We start from the raw sequence: 23,160 nt of genomic DNA on the forward strand, positions 1-23,160 counted from the left end.
GTTCAGTAGTTTAGGCGTGATTGAGTAACAGACAGACAGACAGAGTTACTTTCGCATTTATAATATTAGTATGGATTTATAAACGTGGATGGGGACAAACGTTTGTTGTTTGTAGACATTGTAATGGGGTGCATATTATAATATGTATATCTATTTGTGTAGTTAGCAATTAGCATCGGTTAGGGCGCTTGTGCACTACAAGGAATTTTACTGTCCGGCATTCCGATTTTTTACGGTCCGGTGTGGCATGAAAAAACCGATGAATTGCTTGTGCACCTGTCCGTCTTTACTCGGATCAGTGCGGTACAGTTCAAGGAAGTATGGCGGTATAATGCTATCATAAATGATTGTTTTTGCATTTTACAAGAAACGAGTAAAAAATATAGAAGGTGAAATATTATATTATTTCGTTATAATAAAAAGTAAAGTTCCGTAAGAGATTTAAAATGCGTGTTTCACTTATTTATTTTAATCGGTGACGAGGAGCTAAAGCTATTCCCACTTGAACTTTAACTTACCAACACTTACTTAGATAATAATTATAGGTCAATGCTTGGTCAATGTATATAAAATAACAATACCGACTTCTCAAATCTCATTGCCAACTAAAAGAAAGTAAAACAAGAGCTTGCTTTCAATTGGCATATGCAGTAATAACAGTAAAATCCAAGCAAGTGGGCATTCGAAAACAATTATACCTACAGCGACTCGTAGACACAAAAAACCATCCGGAATAGGGAAAAGTAAAATGTCGGACAGTAAAATTACGTATAGTGCACAAGCTAGTATATAGATTAATGGCGTGCCATACCGGACCGTAAAAAATCGGAATGCCGGACCGTAAAATTCCTTGTAGTGGACAAACGCCCTTAGACATGTAATTTTCTACATTCTTTAACATGTCAAGTGTAGATCGTATGGTCCGGGAGCCAGGAACAGATTTTATGACCAAGTTCCTCTCAAGCGGTAATTAGTAAAATGCATCAAAGTATAGTATTATGAAGCCTCGTGAACGTCAGCTGGAGCTCGGTTGGGGGGAAGAGCGGTTGTAGCGTCCCGTATCAGCTGACGGTTTTCCCACCAAGATACAGCCAGCTGACCTATATATTTATCCACAGTTACATATAAGCTATCATCAGGTAAATTTTTGTTTGAGAGAAATCACGGAAAATAAATTTTTCTTTAAATTTAACTTTCATGTTCGAGACACCAGCTGACGTATAATACACCATGTTGTAACCAGCTGATTATTTTTTTTCGTTGAGATATTGGGTTAGCTACAATTTGACAAATTTTTAGCTGAGAGGAAATGAATGAATGAATGCATTTTTTTTCCTACGTGCGTGGGAGGCTACAACCGCTCACCCCCCCAACCGAGCGCCAGCTGACGTTCACGAGGCTTTATAATACTATACTCTGAGGCGTCTGACGAATTATCTCTGGCTCCCGTACCAGTATGTTAGCTTAAAAAAATTAAAAAAGTATTTATTTGCATTTTATTTAAATTTATTCAATATCACGTCGAAGATAACTTAAATCATTAAGTTTATAAATAAATTTTACGCGGTCGGTCACGTGAAAGCAAACTTTATTGGCGTTGTTTTATTACCAATTAAAGTTTGTGTTGATTTATGTTTAATCCACTTTTTATATTTTTAAACATACAATGAAATTACAAAAGTCTTATAAATAATCAAGCAATTTTTGTTTAAATTCTTTTTTAACGATTTTTATACATTGATTGGTGTAAATGACCCATTAAAAGTAATAAAACATGTACATGTGATACTTACCATCTGTCTAATTAGGAACAATCGTACATAATAAAACATGTCGTGGTTCAAAAAACTTTATTATATTTGACATTTCATACATAACTGTATTATTAATTTGTTTTGTGATAAAGCATACAACTAGGGAAGTGCGTGCCATATTAGACCACATCATAGTTTAACATCAGGCGAGATTGTGGTCAATGGCTTCCCTATAGACAATAAAAAAACTATGAATTGAATAAGTATATCTTTTTAGGGCTCGGTAGTGAAAGGGTACGTTAGACGAATTTTTAATTCTTTCGCTTTACCAACAGAAAATACAAAATATTTTCAAGTTTGTATCAATTGTCGGCAGTTGGAATATAGACTATATTTTCTAATATTTTCTCTGGGTTTATTTGTTAGAATATGTACCACCAATTTCATAAATAAACAATTAAAGTTTTTTTTTAATCAGTGTTACATTCTGTTGAATTAAGGTGGCAAAAACACTGCTAGAAGATTGTAATGCTGAACCGGATTCAGTTGATTACGAAGGCTGGACACCGTTACATGCAGCCGCGTTGTGGGGACAGAAAGAAGCCGCCGCGATACTGTTGAAGTTTGGCGCTGATCCTAATGTGAAGAACTATTCGGTAAGAGATTGAAAATATCGGTGAAAATATGTGCAATTTGTAAGCTATATGTGGAATGGGTCAGAGCTTGACATTGACATTTTTTGAGTGTTGCTGTTGCTATTGCACACCATTTATTAAACATGAAAGATAATACAAATTATTAACGTCCAAATGCTAGTGATGTTGAAGATGTGTTATTAAATTGAGAGCTGAATGTTGTGTCAACACTCATTAGCCGCGCTATAGTCAGTGTTACCAATTGTTATATTGTATTTTCATTATTGCATTAATTGTTATCTAAACACATCAAATAAATTATAATCAAATATTATTTTAGGGCCAAACTTGCATGGACCTCGTCGATCCCAGTATATCGGCGTGGCTCGCGGAAGCCTCGGTCAAGGCGGCCACGCGTCGCAACAACAACAACAATAACAACAACAACAAACGCAAACGAAGTCCACCAAAGGACGTCAAGCGGGTCGAGCTGCAGATCACCGGCCAGCCGGACACCATCGTCAACGGTCAGTACCCATACATTTCGCACGTTGTCAATAACCAACCCCATCCACGCCCATCATAACCTCGCATTCGCCCAGTTCTACTAATCGACGCCGGTTCCGTAAAGCCACGGTGCGTAGTGAACGCAACGGCTATACGGCCGGTGGATATGTTGATATAATTAGTGAAATTGGGCTCGTTCATGACTCATGTGCCATCATATATCGTGGGAACGCAGAGAAGCCGCCGGCGCCGGAGATAATAACAAAGGTGTCGGAGGGCAAACCGCCGAAGGTGCGCGCGCCGTCGCCGGAGAGCGCGGCGGGCGACGCGGCCGCGGACGACGACGCGCCGTCCTGGCGCCGCTCCGCCTCCTTCCGCAACCGCCTGCAGGACAAAGCGCGTAAGTGAGCCCCCCACCCCCACCACCCTCACCGTGTGTACCCGCTATACACGCTCCCCCACTGATACAGTGCCATACAAACTTAATGCCGGCGGACATCGTACGATCCGTTGCGCAACAATTTTAGATATCAGCGGGACTCGCAGTGCACTCGCAGCTAACTTCCGAACCGCCATTAAGTTTGATACGAACTGTACACTACTACAGTCGACATCCACCTAGATACTCTTCCCTCCTCCTGATTTGCTACGGTGGAAACGCTCACATACCTTTTTGATTGAGTACTAATTATAGTAGACATCTCCCTGCCCCATTGAGGTAATATTACAGTAGACACAGTCTTGTCTATATCCTCTGCTCCCAATGATGTACTAGAGTGGCAACTCTATTATTTATATTACACTGCCCTGTTAATTTCTAGATATAGTCACCCTGTTCCATCCACCTACAATTTAATAAGTTTTCACCTATACCAATAAACATATTGATAAACTGATACGATGGAGACATTTCCAGCTTTAATATCCCACCTTATTGAGTTATTATTACAATAGATACCACTTTCATATATTGCTACATATACGCGTATCTACTACATTAGTATAATGTTTTTTAAATGAATCATAACTCATAATTTAATCAAGTAGTTTAAGCTACATCTATTCTAGGATTATCTCTGTAGATAGCTGGCTAACATAATATCACATTGCAATGTGTTTGGCTAGAGGTTAATTCGGATGGTTTTCATATTATAATAATAAAATAATAATTCTTTCCAGGTGAAAATAAGCCGACGAACAATAACGTGGATAACGATACAATACTGCGAAGAACGCACAGCTTCGAAAATGATAAGACGTGAGTGGGATTCAGTGTTTACACGATTTTGGTATTTTTTATTTGCTAAATACGTGTATAGAAAGCACATATTCTTTTGGCATGCCTTTGTATCTTGATCGATGTTCAGAATCATAAAATTGTAAATATGGTGGTCTGTACTGATATTTTAGTAAACAAACTAATACAGATTGGCTTAAGTTTAAAATTCTAATAGTATAATTGCAATAACAAGGATTAATTATTAAACAGCAAAATATCAGGACAGTTGAATATAATTCATATTAAAATTTTAACGAGCAGTCATATTTAATTATTTTTTAACTTTTAGAGGATGCGTAGGGTTTTGGGAAACAATTACGATTGTTTATACTGTTGTAGTGCCTTAATTTGGTATAGTACATAAATTAGTAGTAAAAAATAAAGTATTTCTCATCATTGTATGAAAAGTTACATCCTTTAGCAAAATATAGGATATACAGAACATGAATAATACTTAAGGAATTAGTAATAGGATGTTTTATCCTTTCTTATACAGCATTTGTCACAATTTACAAGCAGTAAACAAGTAATATAGTTATCAAATAAAGCCATGTATGAATTTCAAAATAATTTTTACAATGGGTATACTTCTTACAAAAAAAAAATCATTATTTTACACCACATGTCTTAACTTAGTGTAAATACGTTCATACCGCCCATCGAATCGCCCCTCATATAAAACGCGCATGGCGTGTCTGTGTGAACAGTTTCTACCAGCGGTACCGCGACGTGACGGCGCGTATAAAAGCCTCGTCGTGCCCGTCGATACCGCCGCTGCCTCAGACCACGCTCGCGGCGCTCGAACTGAGGAAAAAGGGCCAGGAGACTAACAATACGGCTGAGACTAACGACGACGTTCACACAAGGTGCCGCGGCTTGATGCTTTTGACCGCTAATTTTGATGTGTTATTCACCATGATGGCTTAAAGCAGTATTAAATACAGTGTGCGAAAGAGATGGCGCTAGATGATCTCTATCTTGTTCCACACTGTAATTGATATTGTTTTAAGAAAGAAAGCTTGGTAACCCCGTTATATTGGTTTACGCGGTGTTCTATTTTTAGATTAGAGATCGCTTGTTTAAAATTTCGATTGGTTGGTTCCGTGATCGGTTTTTAAGAGAACGAATGTAGAACGCGTCTTTATTCGTTCGTTTGCGTGAAAAGCCGTTGTACTTTGAAAAAGTTCAAATATTTTAAAGGTACAATTATTATGTCAAAATTTGTGGTCAAAATTAAAAACAGGGTTCGCATATGGTAAACTTTACTTAAGAAGTAAGTTTTGGAGGAACGATTAAAATAGATGTACACCAACTTTTTGGTGAAATAGAATAAAGTTTATCATGTGTATGGATCCTTAGATTTACATAACATTTAATTTTTATTAACGTGCCGTATTCATTCTCTACTACGAATTCATATTCTAATGTCACATTTAATTTTGTTCTATTCAAGCTTTTTCTAGTTTTTGTTGTGTGTTGTATTGATTGTTGATGAGTTTTATAAGAAAAATCTGATATGTTGCTTATGTTATTATATATTATTCATATATTTTATGTGTATAGGGTAACTGCGAATGAAAGAAGGGAAAGGGAAGCAAACACATGGAGTGCGCCGGCAAGTACGAGCTCAAATGCAAATACTACTACCACTACAACCACGGCACAGACCACTGTTAGAAGGTATGAACAATTTTCTACATATAATATTAATAATAGATACCGTATATACTATATTTGTAAATATATCTCCTATATTTAGTGAATTATATGAGTAGTAGTGTAGACGTGCGGTGATAGTTAAGTATGACTTATATAGATTTGTATTTCCGTTATATTCAAAGGGTTAGAACAATGTAAACACGTTTTACCAATTTTTTTTTCTATTATGTACTTTGTAGAAAAAATTATCTCATATCCAGTGTAATAAAATTGTTTGAATCAGGAAGTATCCGTTGATATAATACATGTATTATAAAATGTATTTATCGTATGACTTAAAAAATGTATAAGTATCAAAATTCATGTTATTTATATAACGGAATTATTTTTGTTATTAAAGTATATGAAAATAAGGAAATAATTAAATATTGTACTCATTTAATGTTTACTTTGTATCGTCAGAATAGGTACATACATTAGAATAACTTTCGATAATAATAATTTATTATATAAATATAAGTTTAATGGAGTATATTTATGTATATGGCAGCGGTTCGGAAAGCGTAGAGTCGAACAGTAGCAATTCAACACCAAGCTCGGCGACGCCCACCAAACTGTCGCCTGGGAACATTTTCAGGAATTTCTTCAAGTACTCAAGCCCTTGTAGTATTGTGGTTGCTTGAACACAAGATAGTTTCATGTTTGCACTTGTTGTTTATATTTACATTGTTTGGATACTAAACGTTTTTGTCAGGTCTATAAGGAGGCTTCCATGGAGATCCCTCTAATATGCAAATGGCCCTCGAGAGAATTTTAATTTGCTGTTGTTTTAGTATTATAAAACATTAAAACTATCTCTATAACATTATGTACATAATATGATACAATAAAATAATCAGACAGTTCTGTTTAAATAAGAATTATCTTTTATTTCATGTCCATTTCAATTATTGATTTTTTAACAATATGATACATTCTATCATATTGTGTGAATTTGACGTCTTTTGTTCAAGCAGCACATAATTTTGTGTGAAGTTTATTTATTTAGAACTTATAGAGCTTCAACTGTTTTTGTGCTCAGACATTTTGTTTTGCTGCGTAGTAAATTGTTATTATTATTGTTTATTATAAGTTATATGATTAACAATATTTGCATGTTTAGAGTAGTCGTAGATCCAGTATAATTCATTCTGCATGTTTCCTAATTAGTTATAATTTTTTATTTATAATATAGCTTATTTATGTTTTCCTCGAGTTTTATGCGTCCACAATATAATGCAATATGCATGAATATGGTATTTTGTTTTTTTTTTATTATAAATAACTTTAGATGCTATTTTTATACTTTATTAGTATTATTTCAAATATACTAAAGATATATTCAGTATAGTAATGCAAAATCTTATACTGTAATTTTTCTGCTAAAAAACTATTTGTTGTGTAAAAATTGCTATATCCTCATTGCCTAAGAATAGATGTTTAATTATTTTGCATTACACTATACACGTCACAGCCAGTATTATTGTGATGATATAAAATATTTTGAACATGTACTAATAAATATACACAAATAGGTCGTTCGTGCCGCCCGTACGCGACGAAGAGAGCGAAACGCAAAGGAAAGCGCACGCAAAACGCGTGCGTGAGACCAGGAGGTCGACCCAGGGAGTTACACTTGATGAGATCAAATCCGCCGAACAACTGGTCAAGAAGAAAACTAATAATGGAACGACGGAAACACCCCTGAAGAAAACCGACGATAGCCCAGTAGAAAATAGCACAGTGCGTATAGATTCTTTTCTTACTTGTTGTATTGTAAATAAAGCGATCCCGACGCATCTAGCTTACATACTCCGCTTGATATATGATATAGGATTAGATTTGTATTATACCAATACTTTTATTATGTTTGTTCAAGTAGTTTTCAATCGTTATGGGTTAGCAATATGAAGGAATTCTATTTGCGAAAATTATACTCTAAACTTATTGGTATGTAATATAGGAGCTGAGTATTTAAGTTTTTTATCCACATATAATTAGTATTTGGTACTGCTGTGCTCTTAATACAGTTTTGATAAGATTTTTGTGTAAAAATAATTATTAGACAAAGAGAGTAACATTAGTTTTGTCCTATTTACAGACCCCGTCGAACAACCACTTGTTTTTATTACCTATTTGTTTTCATATACTTACATGTACATAAATACAAGATGTTTATAACATTTGTGGTAATATGTCGCATTACATAACAATTCATTTTTTGTGTAAAATTATAGCAATTTTTTTCCAGACAGACCAATTGATTGGGCTTAGAAATATGTACATTAATAAGGGGACTATGTAACTAAATATTAATTAGTTATAGTTTTTCATTCATACTAGAACGCCAAAATATTGAAAAAAAAGTCTTTGGGCAGTGGTGTATTAGCAGATTTATATTATTACGCTTTCCTAAACCAATCCTTCATATAAAAATCCAGATACAGTGCCGTGTAAGATGGCTTTTAAGATTTTATGTAAAAAGTATTTAAGAAACATTTTACAATTTGTGCCAGAGTCAAAAGGCATACTTATACACTATTATACAATAGCCATTATTAGACATGTTAATATTTAGGTTGCTGGGTCGCATAATCCTGCAAAAATTGACTAAAATTGTATTGGACGTTACGTTTAGAGTCGCATAGCACAACATCCAGGCTGTAGAAACAATGTAATAATAATAAAAAATGCTAGACCCGGAAGCAATTTTCTAAAAGCAATTTTGTTAAAATCTAGGTTGTAGAAGTAGTATCATATTTAAAAAAAAGCTGAAAAAAGCTAGACTCCGCAAAAATAGTTTAAAAGAATTTTTGTGATACATAGTTTAAAAGCCATGTTGTAGAAAAAGTGTCATAATAAAAAAATGTTAGACCTGGTAAAAATTTACTAAAAGCACTTTAGGGTTGGGCAGGGCAGTTTATAGAAAAAGTGTCATTATAGAAAAATGCATAAACAATTCTATACCCGAAAATAATTGAATAAAAGCAGTTTGGGTTTGCATAGGGTAACAGACTGACTGTAGAAACAGTGTCATAATAAAAATATGTTACATATAATAGAAACAATTGTCTAAAAGCACTTTTGGGTTGCATAGTTTAAAATCCAGGTTTCATTATAAAAATAAAAGAAATGCTAGACCTGGTAACAATTGTCTAAAGCACTTTGGGGTTGCATAGTTTAAAATCCAGGTTTTTTTTTCATTATAAAAATAAAAGAAATGCTAGACCTGGTAACAATTGTCTAAAGCACTTTGGGGTTGCATAGTTTAAAATCCAGGTTTCATTATAAAAATAAAAGAAATGCTAGACCTGGTAACATTATTGTCTAAAGCACTTTGGGGTTGCATAGGCGCGCGCGTTATCGTCCGGCGGCGGTGAGGTGGCGGTCTCGATGGCGCTGGCATGCGTGACCGCGACCGCGACCGCGACCATCGCCGCGAACAGTGAGCGCCGCCCCTCGTGGCGGCTGCGGCTCGATCCCGCTAACAAGGTGGACACGCCGCTACTGGACGCGACCATTTATTGTGCTTTCTGCCTTCTGAATATCTGTGGACATGTGGGTTTGTTGAAGCGATGTGGATGCTGGGGGATGTGCTGCGGGTTCGTTGTGAGTAGTGGAGGTGCAGGTAGAGATGTGATGTCGGTATGTTGTCTGTCGTGTGGGTGCTGGTGGAGATGCGTTGTGGGTATGCTGTCTGTGGTGTGGGTGCGGGTAGAGATGTGATGTGGGTATGTTGTAAGGGTGGTAAACGTGTTCTGGGTTTGTTGAAATTGATGTGGTGTTTGCGCGCCGTGCGGATGTGAAATGTTTTTTGGGTATGTTGAAATTTTGTTGTGGTTATGTTGTCTTGGGTATGTTGTCTGTGGTATGGGTGCGTCGTGCGGGTGGGAAATGTGTTGTGGGTATACTGTCTGTGGTGTTTCTGCGCCGTGTGGGTAGAAAATGTTTTTTGGGTATTTTGTACGTGGGTGCGGGTAGAGATGAGTTGTAAGTTCGTTGTGAACAGTGTGGGTGCAAGTATATTGTCTGTGGTGAGGGTGCAGAGCAGGTGTGGTGTGGTGATATACTGTGTATATTATGTGATATTCTGAAATAGATTACCACATGGTTGACGTTTGTTGCCTGTATGTAGTACGGGTGCGGACGGGGGAACATGATGATTGGGTATGACTTTAAATATCATCTATGGTATTGTGCTGGTATGCCTGTATATTGTCTATGGCATTGGTGTAAAATAGGTATTAATTGAGTGATTTTATTATGATCTTTATATGAAACAGTAGGTCGATAAAGCGACCAGTTGCAAAATAAATAGTACTTAAATGTGGACGATGGACTTATAAATCATAATAAAGTCCATTTTAATCTATACCTTTATACAGATAAATGCATGTGGTAATCATGAATGGTGAAAGGGATAGTTTGCAATTTAGTTTTAAATGTATTTTTTTTTTCAAATTTCGCGCTCTGTAATTTTTATACTAAATAAATCGTATCAAGTAACAATGAATGGTCGTGTAAACGCGTATTGTCGTGGTATTCAAAATCTCTCCGGCACTCGGCATGGTGTGAAAATTGTGGGGCTTTCAATTCTGTTCGTGGTATTCAGCGATCGATGTTGTGATATTGGAAATTTATATATTAATATTACTATTACTATGTCACAAGTATTGTTTGTTTAGAAACATTAACATAAATTATTTCGCGTATTACTGTTTTATTTCCAAATTTATGTGCTATTCTGTATATTCTATTCTGCACAGGTTTATGTTACATTGTTATCATTCATTGACACTTAACTATTCACTGCAAGAACTTCATTGCATGTTAGTTTGGTTTTATGTCCTCATTTATGTATGTATTTGCATGGGCGTGAATTACGTTAATTGAAGTGCATGTAAATTTGTGTACGTGTTATATGTCGCATATATGTTGCTGGAATAGTTTTAGCGTTGATTCCTTTCATAAAATGAAGAGACACAAACGTCTCGCCAAAATAGAAATGTGATTTACCAAACATATTGCGCAATTAATATTTTCTCCACTTATCCGCATTGTGGTAAATAAATCATGCGCCCATGTGTTTGCCTCTATTTTAAATCATATACAAAATGTACACAATCCGCAGAAACTACGCAAACTTGTCTCTTTGCCAATATTAATTATGGCTAAATTAGCTTTTGATGTTGTTTTGAAATCGATATTACATTTGTTGTAGCCATGTGAATTGTTGGTTGGTGTTATAGTTCAAGTAGTGGATGTGCAACACGTTCAAAATACTATAAATAACGATTAAAGTATTAATAAAAAATCTGACTATATAGTTTGAGTTGGAGGATGCGGCTACAAGCCCGCGGACGGAGACGGAGGCGACAGTGACGTTGCCGCTCCGACGCCCGCCGACCGGCGCCAACCAGATCGCAACCAACAACTCGGGCACAACCACGCCTACCAAGGAGAACCGTACCAGTTAGTTACCATTTTATGTCATGTAGGCTTGGAGTAATGACTAAATGTGAATCTTTTTGACTTGAAAATTTTGATTTTTCAGCAAAGCGCTTGTCATAAATGCGCACACGCCCGTGGTCTTAAAAGTATTCTAAAAATCGTATATAAATCCATGGTTAAAACTAAAGTTCGTTGTTTCCGATTCCATTCATTATTGCCATAACACGAATCGTTCATGTATTAGTTTTACAGTCGCCCTAGGACTTCAAAATTTGTCCACTTAACAATAAAGGGGTTTTGCTCATCACTACGTACTACAAAAAAGTCGCTTTCCGACGATCGTGTGTCTCTATGCTTAGATCTTTAAAATTACGTAACTGATGGAGGTTAATAAATATCGTGTTTCGACGTTTTAGAATATACTAATATGGTACAAAATGTACAGGTAACTCAGTGGTAGCGTCGACCGAGGAGGAGAAGGACCGCGAGAGCAGCGCCGAGAGCAAGTCGCCGAGCAACTCGTCGCCGAGCACGCAGGCGGCGCTCAACGTGATACAGCGCCGCCGCCGGCCCAAGCGCCGCTCCACGGGCGTCGGACATGTGGACATGGACGTGAGTGTACACGCTACCTATCTATACTTATATTATAAAGCTGAAGAGTTTGTTTGTTTGTTTGAACGCGCTAATCTCGGGAACTACTGCTCCGATTTGAAAAATTCTTTTGGTGTTAGATAGCCCATTTATCGAGGAAGGTTATAGGCTATATATTATCACGCTACGACCATCAGGGGTGAAGCCACGGGGGTGAAACCGCGCGGAGCAGCTAGTCTTTAATATGTATAAATCTCATGTCACAATGTTTGTCCTCAATGGACTCCTAAACCACTTAACCGATTATAATAAAATTCGCACACCATGTGCAGTTCGATCCAACTTGAGAGATAGGATAGTTTAAACATGTAGGTACCACAAGGCGAAGCCGGGGCGGACCGCTAGTATAATATAATGTATAGTTAAATGTATGAAATAGATTTTATACCTGACAAGAGAACGCATAAAACTACGTTTTAAAAAATACGTACTAATAACAGCTGTATCAACCGAAATCCGTATCATTTACGCGAATGTTCCAATTAGATAGTACTAAAACTTGATATCTAGTTCTTATACGTCATTAAAACGAGATGTAGAGCAAAAAGAATGGGTTGGTTTCGTGACGGCATATATATCATTTTAGAATGTAGTTGTAATAAACAATAATTATCTTTTGGGTATGATCGTCAATACATACGGTCGCGCTCTAGTTGTACACATAACTAATTATAATTTTCGATTGGTCTGTAAAACCAATGTTGTAAATATATAAGAATTATGAAATATCCATCTTTGATATTGATCCATTATACTAGCTTTCCGCCCGCGGCTTCGCCCGCGTTTTCAAAGAAAACTCCGCATTGTTCCCGTTCCCGTAGGATTTCCGGGACAAAACTTATCCTATGTGTTAATCCAAGTTACCCTCTATGTGTGTGCTAAATTTCATTGTAATCGGTTCAGTAGTATTTTCGTGAAAGAGTAACAAACACACATACACATCCTCACAAACTTTCGCATTTATAATATTAGTAGGATGATAAAATAATGTTTTACTTACGCAAAAATACTTTCATGTTAAATATTTGTTTAACCAATTGTTTAAGGAGTGATCCTATTTAATTATCTACATCTACTTTAAAGCAAACAAATTGATAAATTAATATCTTGGGCTTAAATTACGCTATAGTTAAACTGATAATGTTATAATAAAATAATGTCCTATAATAAAAAAAAAGAAGGCAACAATTATCCAAATCTTAATATATATAAATCTCGTGTCACAATGTTTGTCCTCCATGGACTCCTAAACCACTTAGGGCCGATTTTTCAATGCTCGGATAAAACTTATTCGTCGAATAATGTATAAAACTACCATTTTAGAAACGTATTCTAATTGCCCGTATTTGACAGTTTACGTGACATTTTAATATTATTGTGTACTTAATACTTTATTGGATGAATAAGTTTTATCCAAGCATTGAAAAATCGGCCCTTAACCGATTATAATAAAATTCACACATCATGTGCAGTTCGATCCAACTTGAGAGATAGGATAGTTTAAACATGTAGGTACCACGGGCGAAGCCGGGGCGGACCGCTAGTCTTTTTTATAAAAATGAATCGCAAAATGTGTTGGTAAGCGCATAACTCGAGAACGGGTGGACCGATTTCGATAATTCTTTTTTTATTATATTCCTTGAAGTAGGAGGATGGTTCTTATGTAGAGAAAACGTAAATATGTACCACGGGCGAAGCCGGGGCGGACCGCTAGTAATATATATATTTAAAGACGGTCGTGAACAACACTAATAAATTAACGTAACACATTGGTTGCGACGTGTGATTGTTTTATTACACAAAAGATTTGACGAATGCATCGCGTATTGACCTTCTGAGCTAAAATTAAATATTACCCAAGTGTGTACAGTGTTGTGGGAAACACGTGAGATTCTAATGCGGCCGGTGTATTTTGGATATCATGTGTTTTGGATATAACCAGATCGGTTTATAGTGAACTGTGAATCATAAAGATGATTCAAACATGGGTGGAGAATTTTATATGTTTTTCGAGTTAACAGTTAGCAAAGATGTTAACATCGTTTATTAGGTATATACTTAGAATGTGGTGCAAGAGTTTATGTTAGGGTAAACTATAAACTTTCTAATCCATTGGTATTTTAATTGACTTTGGTGGCTAATGATATAATGAAATTTGAATACACATTGAATGTTCTGTTCTTCTAGAAAGCATTCACACTTAAAATGATATACATAATTGAATTTGTTAAGACTTTTATATTTTGGTAACTGGTGTAAAATATTAGCTTTGAAAGCTTACTTATTAAATACATATTATGTTAAGCAAGCTTCCTGTAATAGTGAACGTAATATTTCTAACGGTATTAACATAAATATTAAAGGGAAATCCGTTTTGTTTAGGACATCGTTAACGACCGCGGAGGAGGCGGCGAAGGTGATGTCGACGCAGATGTACAAGTAAGTCTATCTTCTTATATATAAAAATGAATCGCAAAATGTGTTGGTAAGCGCATAACTCGAGAACGTCTGAACCGATTTCGATAATTCTTTTTTTATTATATTCCTTGAAGTACGAGGATGGTTCTTATGTAGAGAAAACGTAAACATGTACCACGGGCGAAGCCGGGGCGGACCGCTAGTATGTTATATTTATATAAAAAAAATCTATTCGATTACAGATAAATATTAGTACACATTTAACTTTTATGTATATGTATACGATTTCGTTAAATAACATGAGATAACATGAATAGGTAAACTGAAAATGTCATAAATATAAAAATGTTTCAGTCAAATCAAAAACAATAAAATGTCGTGTTCTGTATAGCAAGAAATAATGTGAGAACAGAAATACTGAAACCATATGCTATTGGAAGTATTTCAAAATCTTCAACTATTCCAATGAATTTACAGTGTCGTATAAAATATTAACCTATACTCGTAGAATTGTTTTGGCTTATAGCCTTTTATACGTATAGTGTAACATTGTTACATTCAAGTTTTGATTTTGTAAAACAAATTATAGATGATACTAAGAAAATTTATTTGAAAGATTAATAATACTAAATAAAATAAAATAAAGTCGAGATAGTTTAACACTTATAACTCTGTCTTCATTTAGATTAGGATAATAACTGGTAAACATTTGAAAACCTATAATAAATCTACCCGGGCGGAGCCAGAGAAAGTAACTAGTATATAATATATTAATCCTTTGTACTTCGCTCTTAATGACCTTAGAGTGTATTTTGGTGTATAAATGTAATTTATTTTGCAAAACATTGACGTGTCGACCCGTGTGAAGTATAAATGGGGGACTTAATTAAATTCGTTTATTTATGTCGCAGAATGCTTTGAGTTTGCAATTCTATAATACAGTGTATTTATATATCTGTATGATTTTAAAATCACAAAGACGATTAAAAAATATTTTGTTATCGAATATTTCTGTTTTCTCTATAAACAGTTTTGTCGAATGGTTTTCGACTTACCGAAAAATTTATCTATTTTTTTTTCCAATAAAAAAGCTACATTTTTTACTTTTTTTTCAAAGTACGTACAAGCCATTTAGAATTAAACCTAGACTCAACAATATTCTTACATTGTATGTTTAAGTTCCGGAATGAGTGTTTGTCTTAAGAGAAGTTCTTGAATACAATAGTTTGTTACGACAACACGAAAAAACAGAACATAGTAAAACCGTTTTAAAATAAAATATATATACCTAATATCACGTTTAGGGAGGATAACACTTGCAGTACTGGACATTCACTTTTTTCAGTGGTGCCAGAAAAAGTCAGTTTTGTAGTGTGTAGTGTAAATTGGAAAATTTTATTTGCACATATTTATTTTCGCCATTGATCCCATAATTACATCATAAATTATTTCAATTTTTTGATAAAGCTTTCGATAGAAATAATATATGATGCAGCAAGTTTGTTTTGATATTCACTGTACCTACACAAAATAATTGATCTTTCTTCCACTCCTTGCCAAGTGTTCTAGCAATGAGTGAATGCTAATAAAACAGCTCGTAAATAATAATTACTGTAGGCAATGTAAGGAAGCCCTTATAGTTTTTAGAATTGTATGTAAAGGGTAATGTATATGGGCCCCGACACGAAGCCCTATTTGATCAATATCTTATTTTGAGACGTATATAATTACAAAGGGTTGAACCTTATACAATTACCCTTACGCAATTTATAATTTCACTAGCTAACGTTGATATTCCCAAAAAATGTCTTGAAATAGTAAATTTATAAAAGCTTCGTAGTGTGAAAATCTATTAGGTATTATAAGATTTGTGCATCAGTAAATAAGATAATGTGAAGGATTAGTGCAATATAGTAATTAGTGTCTCGCTGCGGTTTCTATAGACGCTTATTAGTATTACCTAGTACTTTTGTACACAATTTTTCTTGTATTAAAGTATTTCTTAAAAAAATCTAATTTGTAATATTCTTTGATAACGGTTTTTGTAGATTTTTTTGTGATTATTGTAGTAGAAGTTGGAATGGTTGCAATGGAAAGTTGGAAGTTCATCCATATAAAAAAAAAAAAAAAAATGTGTGCGTGTACTAGAGTACACACGTAAGAAGTGAAACTTCTTTATGACCTTATTTTTCAAAAAATAATTTACTATCTACAGTAATATTATAAAGAGGAAAACTTTGTTTGTTTGTTTGTTTGATTGATTGTAATGAATAGGCTCATAAACTACTGGACCGATTTTAAAAATTCTTTCACCATTCGAAAGCTACATTATCCACGAGTAATATAGGCTATATATTATCACGCTAAGACCAACCGGAGCATAGCCACGCGGGTGAAACCGCGCGGCACAGCTTGTATACAATATTACAGAAATACGTTAGTCTAACACGCTCGTCATTTCGCTCCTTGCTACCTATTTAAATATTTACACCAGCCGCTGCTGCAACTCGCTCGCTTCGCTCGCTCGGCTCGTGCGGTAGTTCAAAAATCAAAAGTTAACCTAAGATGCTCGTCGCTTTGCTCCTCGCTACCTATTTAAATATTTACACCGGCCGCTACTGCAACTCGCTCGCTTCGCTCGCTCGGCTCGTGCGGTAGTTCAAAAGTTAACCTAAGATGCTCGTCGCTTCGCTCCTCGCTACCTATTTGAATATTTACGCCGGCCACTGCCGCGACTCGCTCGCTTCGCTCGCTCAGCTCGTGCGGTAGTTCAAAAGACCAAGGGAGACGCCAAAAAATTCGAGTTATATAGAGTTTTCAACTTATAAAGGATTTCGACTTAGGCGGATTTTGATTGGACATAAAGAGTTTGAGGTTTATTCTTATAAATATTGAATTCACAAAATCATAATTGAACACCAATCAAGCAAACACGTGTTAACGTGAGTCATAGATTTATTATCGTATACTCCTAAAATGTTTTCTAAGAAACAATACTGTACTTACATTGTCGGCAAGTTCTTAAAGGCGGTAACTTATTTTTGTTCGAACAATAGAGGTAATAAATATAAATTCCTAATGTCGAAATCTCGAAACAGTCAGAAATTAATGACGCACATAGTATATACATATTATGACAGAGGTTAAGCTTAAATAACTTGAACAAGTCAATAACTGCGTTAAAAACAACCGACTTCAAACTTGCACTTGCAACATTTACAAATACAGACAAAAATGCTCATAAAATAAAAACTACTGGGCCTATCCGAATAAAATTTTTATGGGACCAATTCGACACCATCCCGCATCGAACAAAAAAAGAATCACGTAAATCGGTTCAGAAACCACGGAGTAATCGGTGTACATACATAAAAAAAAAAAAAAAAAAAAAAAACATACCGGCCGAATTGATAACCTCCTCCTTTTTTTTGAACTCGGTTAAAAATAAATAACATGATCTCGCCCACGTGTTGGTGTTTTAAAAAATTCAATCAAAAACTGAGGTTAACTTTAAATACAATTTTAGAAAAATAAATACCACAATCAACATTCAAGTATTAGAAAAAATTGATACCATAATTCCACCCACGTGTTAGTGTATTGAAAAATACAATCAAAAAGTGAGGTTAATCATAAATAACTTAGAAAAATAAATACCATTATTACACCTAAGTATTAGAAAAATAGATGTAATTACTTATTTACTTTTTTTAGAAATTCACTGGAATTAGAATTAAAACAAACCCTTTGATTTTGCTGATCACTTTAATATAACATGTATAATGTATATAGTCACGAGTACGGCGTAACGCAAAAATGTCACGAGTACGGCGTAACGCAAAAATGTCACGCGCGCGGCGTAACGCAAAAATGTTACACAAAATTTTTGTCCACCCCCGATAAAGAAGTTTCACTTCAAATATCCATCACATAAAGAAAAGAGTATTTGTTTTCCGGTTTTATAATAAATTCATTATATTTGGAATATTTACTTAGACTTCAGTGATAAAAGCCATGTAATATAAGCGATAGTTTTGTGAGCAAACTTGTTGAAATACGATTTATCATATTTAAAAATAAACCAATCATTTTGACGGATTATACACGAACACATATATATTTTCTTGAATCTAAATTGTGGTTCAGACGATCAGTAATTGTAATGTGACAGATTGGCCGAGATCCAGTTGTTGTATAGTTTTATAAACGACGAATAAATTACACAATTTCATATTATATTTTGTGTAGATTAGTTATCATATAGCAAAAGTATCGAGCTGAAAGTAATTGAAAGTTAGCGACACTTTCTTTATTATTACAAAAATGTTATTTTGTTCTTAGTTCATAAATTATTAGTGAAGAAGTAAGAACCAAACTCGGTGCAATAGATAATGCTTAAGAGTTCACATTGTAAAGATAGATTGCTGAAATAATTTAACAGTTCAAAGCGAATTGTAGAATTTTGTGACTAGACAAATATGTGGGTTTGAGCTGTTAAATAATTACGAAATAGACCTTTCGGTTATGGTTATACTATGTGAAGAATGTTCTATATTACAATTTGTAAAAATTAACGTAAATGCGATTATATATTATAAGTATTATAATATTTGTCTCTTCTCAACGCGTGTACGTCGTTTAGACATCTTACGTTAAATAATTAATTTGCAAATAGTAATTTGCGCATTACATTATTTCATTAATTTTGCTCGAAAATACATTAGGAGATAAATTGATGGTTCTGAATAGTTTCAAGACTTTCCACGCGTAGGTTCCTTCAAATGACGTCAAATGTATTTATATCGACCTTTCTGTTTGAGTTTTGTTCAGCAACCCTTGACCGGCTTTAAACTGCAATCTTAAGAGTTGTTTTAAAATCATATTATTATAAATTAATTTTGAAACGCCATCAAATACGCCAGTAAAATGTAACGACTAAAACCACTTCATTATTTTGAATACATTTTTCAATTATATCTACATTTAGATTTTCAGTCTTACAAAAGTTTATGGGAGACTAGCTTTCCACCCGCCCGCGCAGTCAAAGAAAAACCCGCATAGTTCCCGTTCCCGTGGGATTTCTGGGATAAAACCTATCCTATATCCCGGGTTAAAAAGTAGCCTATGTCCTTTCTCGGGTATCAAAATATCTCTATACCAAATTTCATGCAAATTGGTTCAGTAGTTAAGGCGTGATTGAGTAACAGACAGAAAGACAGAGTTACTTTCGCATTTATAATATTAGTATGGATAGCTATTACAAACTTTTTAACCAACTTTCCAAAAAAAAAAAAACGATGGATAGTACTTGATTGGTATTATATTTGAAAGGACTTGAGTGATCGCTGAGGATGAGGCTAATTTATACGTAGGTACCTTTAAATATTTGTTCATAAAAGTTGAGAATAAAAATGCTCTAACATTTTTATGTTTTTATTATTATATTAATAAAATGTTTATGAGTTGCGTCAGTCAGTCAGTATAAAAGTAAGCATTGTGTAACACGTTTCGAAACTATTTGTGAGGGTGTAGAAAGTATCACACGAAATTCCAGTCTACTTCACTAGAGCGCTCCAAAATCAGTATTTGGGTCAGCGGACTTCTGAAATGAACACGCGTAAACTTGAAAATAGAATATATTTATAGCGAGCAACAAAAGACAAAATTCTAGCCCGTATGAATTAGCGAACGCGTTATTATAAAGCAATAATAATAATCATGACGACATGATTATTAATTATTATGATTTTAGATTACTTACGTATTTATTGAGTGTAAAATTAATCGATATCACTAAATATGAAGCATATACAGTACACATTATGTCTACAGTATGTTTGACTGACGTTTTATTTATGTTCGGTATAATTTACGACAATCGGTTTGGGAGGCGAAGAAATTATTTTTAGCGCGTGTGTACCTGTACAAGCGAGGCGGGTTACGGGTAACGCATTAACGACAAGGCGATACGGCCTTCGAAATCGTTTCTAATATTAGGTGAAGTATCACCGTATTGACGAGATGCTGTCGATATGAATAGTGTTGTGACCAGTAAATCTGTTATTTCGTCCTTGAGGGCTTTCGGGTCGCGCTCGCCACACGCGACCACCAAACGGTTTTGTTATATATTTACAGGTGATGATTTCTTCGCGTGTTCGTTTAGATGTTGCCGTCTCATCAGATCGCTTCAGTGCGTCACGCGTCTCGCTCGCACGTACCTATCTATGAACCACTGTTTGGTGTGTCTGTCGACAATATTTTCTCTCTGTCATTATTAGTCTCGGAAAGCAGTCAGTATGTTTTCACAACGCGGAGAGCTCGCCCGCCACATTGCTAATATTTGAACGCGTCTTAGAGTGACACATGTATAAAAATGAGTCGAAAACAGGATAGATATTCCTCGCGGCCTCGGAGTCTCACCTCTCATTATGGCTCCTCGCCGAGTATGCTAGGTTCGATGCTCGGCAGCCAGTACAATTCATATTCAAATAGTTACTCGAATTCATACAGTCCGAGCTCATACAGAAACTACAACCCTTACACTGTGGGCCTAGGCAGGCCGTCAAATTTGGGGATATACGGGGGGACCAGTTCCGGTTACGGTGGTGTATATTTAAGTAGTGCGACGTTGGGATCTTTAAATTTAATGACTCCAGTATTGAAAAAGTTAGATAAAAAAATATTAGCGAGTCAAAAGAACTTCAAACCGAAGCCGGTGCCCCCGCTGAAAGTGGCCGAGGTGCCCGTGGAGGCTCCCGCGGCTGTGGAGGCGCCGCCCGTGAGGCCCGAGAGGAAGTCGCGCTCCAGCAGCAGGAGCAGCGGGCTCGACAAGGAGCGCTCCAGGTCGCTCACGTCCCTCGACAGTGTCAACGCGCTCAATGCACGCTCCCTCAGTCTCAACTCCCTGGCTTCCGATGGCTATTGTGTATGTTTCCAATATATTCGTAAGCTACCATTTAAAGATAAAAAGCTTTCTAATTTGCTACACAAGCGAAATCGTCAGGAAGTTTTAGGAATTCTTAACATGGAAATATCTCGATTTAATTAATCACATTATTACATATATAAATGTAATGCGTTATTTACAAACATGCGCGGCAAAATAGTAAGTAATAGTAATGCATCAAAACAAATACATGATGCTGCAATGTATATTTATGCATCGGAATTATTAATGCCTTTGTTGCAGGTGATTAATTGATTAAGTAATTTTTATTTATACTTAATACGTTATCTATGTATGTTATTTAAATTATATAATGGTCTTGGGTTATATTATAAATACAGACATATATATTTTTTATATTATACTAGTTTTCCGTCGATCCTGATAAAAAATTATATCCATGTTCAAGTTTTGTGGTAATTTTTGCGAAAATGAACTCGTGCAAGGTCCTTTCTATCCATATGTCGAAATTAATCCTAAACTATCTACTTTCGTTCGCGTGATCTAACAGACAAACAGATATACTTTGGAATTTATAATATTTTTCTGGATTACGTATTTCCTTCATATTTTTTATGACGCGTTATTTATTTTAATGCCTGAGTCGTATTTTACACTAAGTTTATGTTGAAATTTTCTTCACTCTTACTCTTGATTCGTTTCCTAGCGCTTCATAATTGTAAAATATATTTATGAACTTTCAAAATTTACGTGCGATGTTTGTATTCATTTACGTCATAGACCTTGATGTTAGCTATAAACTTTCAGTCAATGTCGTTCTTTGGTTTCAATCTTTTCTGCGGTTTTTATACGATTCAGAAATACGATTTCTATGGGCAGACATCCTGTTTCTATTTTAATATTAACATGACATCATACTTAACTATACTGTCGGTCAAGATTATGAGCCATCGATTCGATTTATTGTAAAACAATAGAATTTATGCATGGATGAGACATGACAATGCATTTGGATACTGTTCAATGTATTTTACATACTGCATTCAAAAGAAATAATAAGTGACTTGGAAGCTTTCGTTGCATGGATAACAATACAATCAAGTTATCGTATATTCATTGTTATAGCACTATTTTACATTACATGCTCGATTACAGATCTTTTACGATCTTGCGAACTCAAGAATATATATGAGAAGAGACGATAAACCAACGGATGTTTCTAAATATCACTTGACTTCTATAGCAAACAATTCAATTTACGGTTCAATGACTCTGTTTTGATTGTACCTAATATTATGTTATTGTTAAACACCAGACTATTTAATTATCAGCTCCGCTCAGCTCATTCTAACTCTACAATGACAAATTCTTTTAATGTAAACAGACGTAGAGCATTCTTTACGTTTTCAGCACGTTTGAAAAGATTATATGCAATGTTCTAACACTAAATATTGAATACGATTTCGTTTACACTAAAAGATTACGAAGGCTCTTGCTCTAGCTCTATGTTAGTTTGATGCAAATGCACCGTTTGTACATTGTATACTGTACAAGGAATCTAAAAGTGTTGTATAACATTTCAGTCGGGCACGGAGCGGACGGACGAGGGCGAGGAGAAGGACTACAAGGCGCTGTACGAAGCATCGCAGAGCGAAGTCCTCAAGCTGCGTGCGCTTTTGTCCACCTCCGAGCTGCAGCTGCACGAGGCTCGCACCACCATCACTAGACTCACACAAGTGGTATGCCATTGTGTAAATACCCGCAAATTGCCCCAATATACTACTTTGTAGTAGCGTGCATGGCTCGTCAATGGGTGTCTTTATGTCTATAGTTGCCTGTGTACAGTTTAACGAACTCTTT

General features: G+C 35.2%; 1 protein-coding gene across 7 annotated transcripts in view; it reads left to right on the forward strand.

Moving 5' to 3' along the window:
• Positions 1 to 23,160, forward strand: part of Mbs (Myosin binding subunit) — a 47,149-nt gene that overhangs the window by 18,284 nt on the left and 5,705 nt on the right. For 2 of the 7 annotated variants that reach the window (XM_089714233.1, XM_089714243.1), the window contains exons 5-16: positions 2,255 to 2,410; positions 2,730 to 2,916; positions 3,132 to 3,296; positions 4,076 to 4,154; positions 4,883 to 5,041; positions 5,739 to 5,855; positions 7,409 to 7,616; positions 9,225 to 9,365; positions 11,201 to 11,345; positions 11,770 to 11,936; positions 14,358 to 14,414; positions 22,884 to 23,039. In XM_089714233.1, the coding sequence (XP_089570359.1) occupies positions 2,255 to 2,410; positions 2,730 to 2,916; positions 3,132 to 3,296; positions 4,076 to 4,154; positions 4,883 to 5,041; positions 5,739 to 5,855; positions 7,409 to 7,616; positions 9,225 to 9,365; positions 11,201 to 11,345; positions 11,770 to 11,936; positions 14,358 to 14,414; positions 22,884 to 23,039 (1,737 nt within the window). Of the gene's footprint in view, positions 1 to 2,254; positions 2,411 to 2,729; positions 2,917 to 3,131; positions 3,297 to 4,075; positions 4,155 to 4,882; positions 5,042 to 5,738; positions 5,856 to 6,384; positions 6,484 to 7,408; positions 7,617 to 9,224; positions 9,366 to 11,200; positions 11,346 to 11,769; positions 11,937 to 14,357; positions 14,415 to 22,883; positions 23,040 to 23,160 lie in introns of all 7 variants that reach the window. The other 5 variants (XM_089714285.1, XM_089714262.1, XM_089714269.1 and 2 more) reach the window with 5 other exon arrangements.

This window comes from Colias philodice, chromosome 1, assembly GCF_061535455.1.
Source record: "Colias philodice isolate Cphi_HAF_F1 chromosome 1, ilColPhil1 Martin Lab GWU primary, whole genome shotgun sequence".
Classification (NCBI taxonomy): domain Eukaryota; kingdom Metazoa; phylum Arthropoda; class Insecta; order Lepidoptera; family Pieridae; genus Colias; species Colias philodice.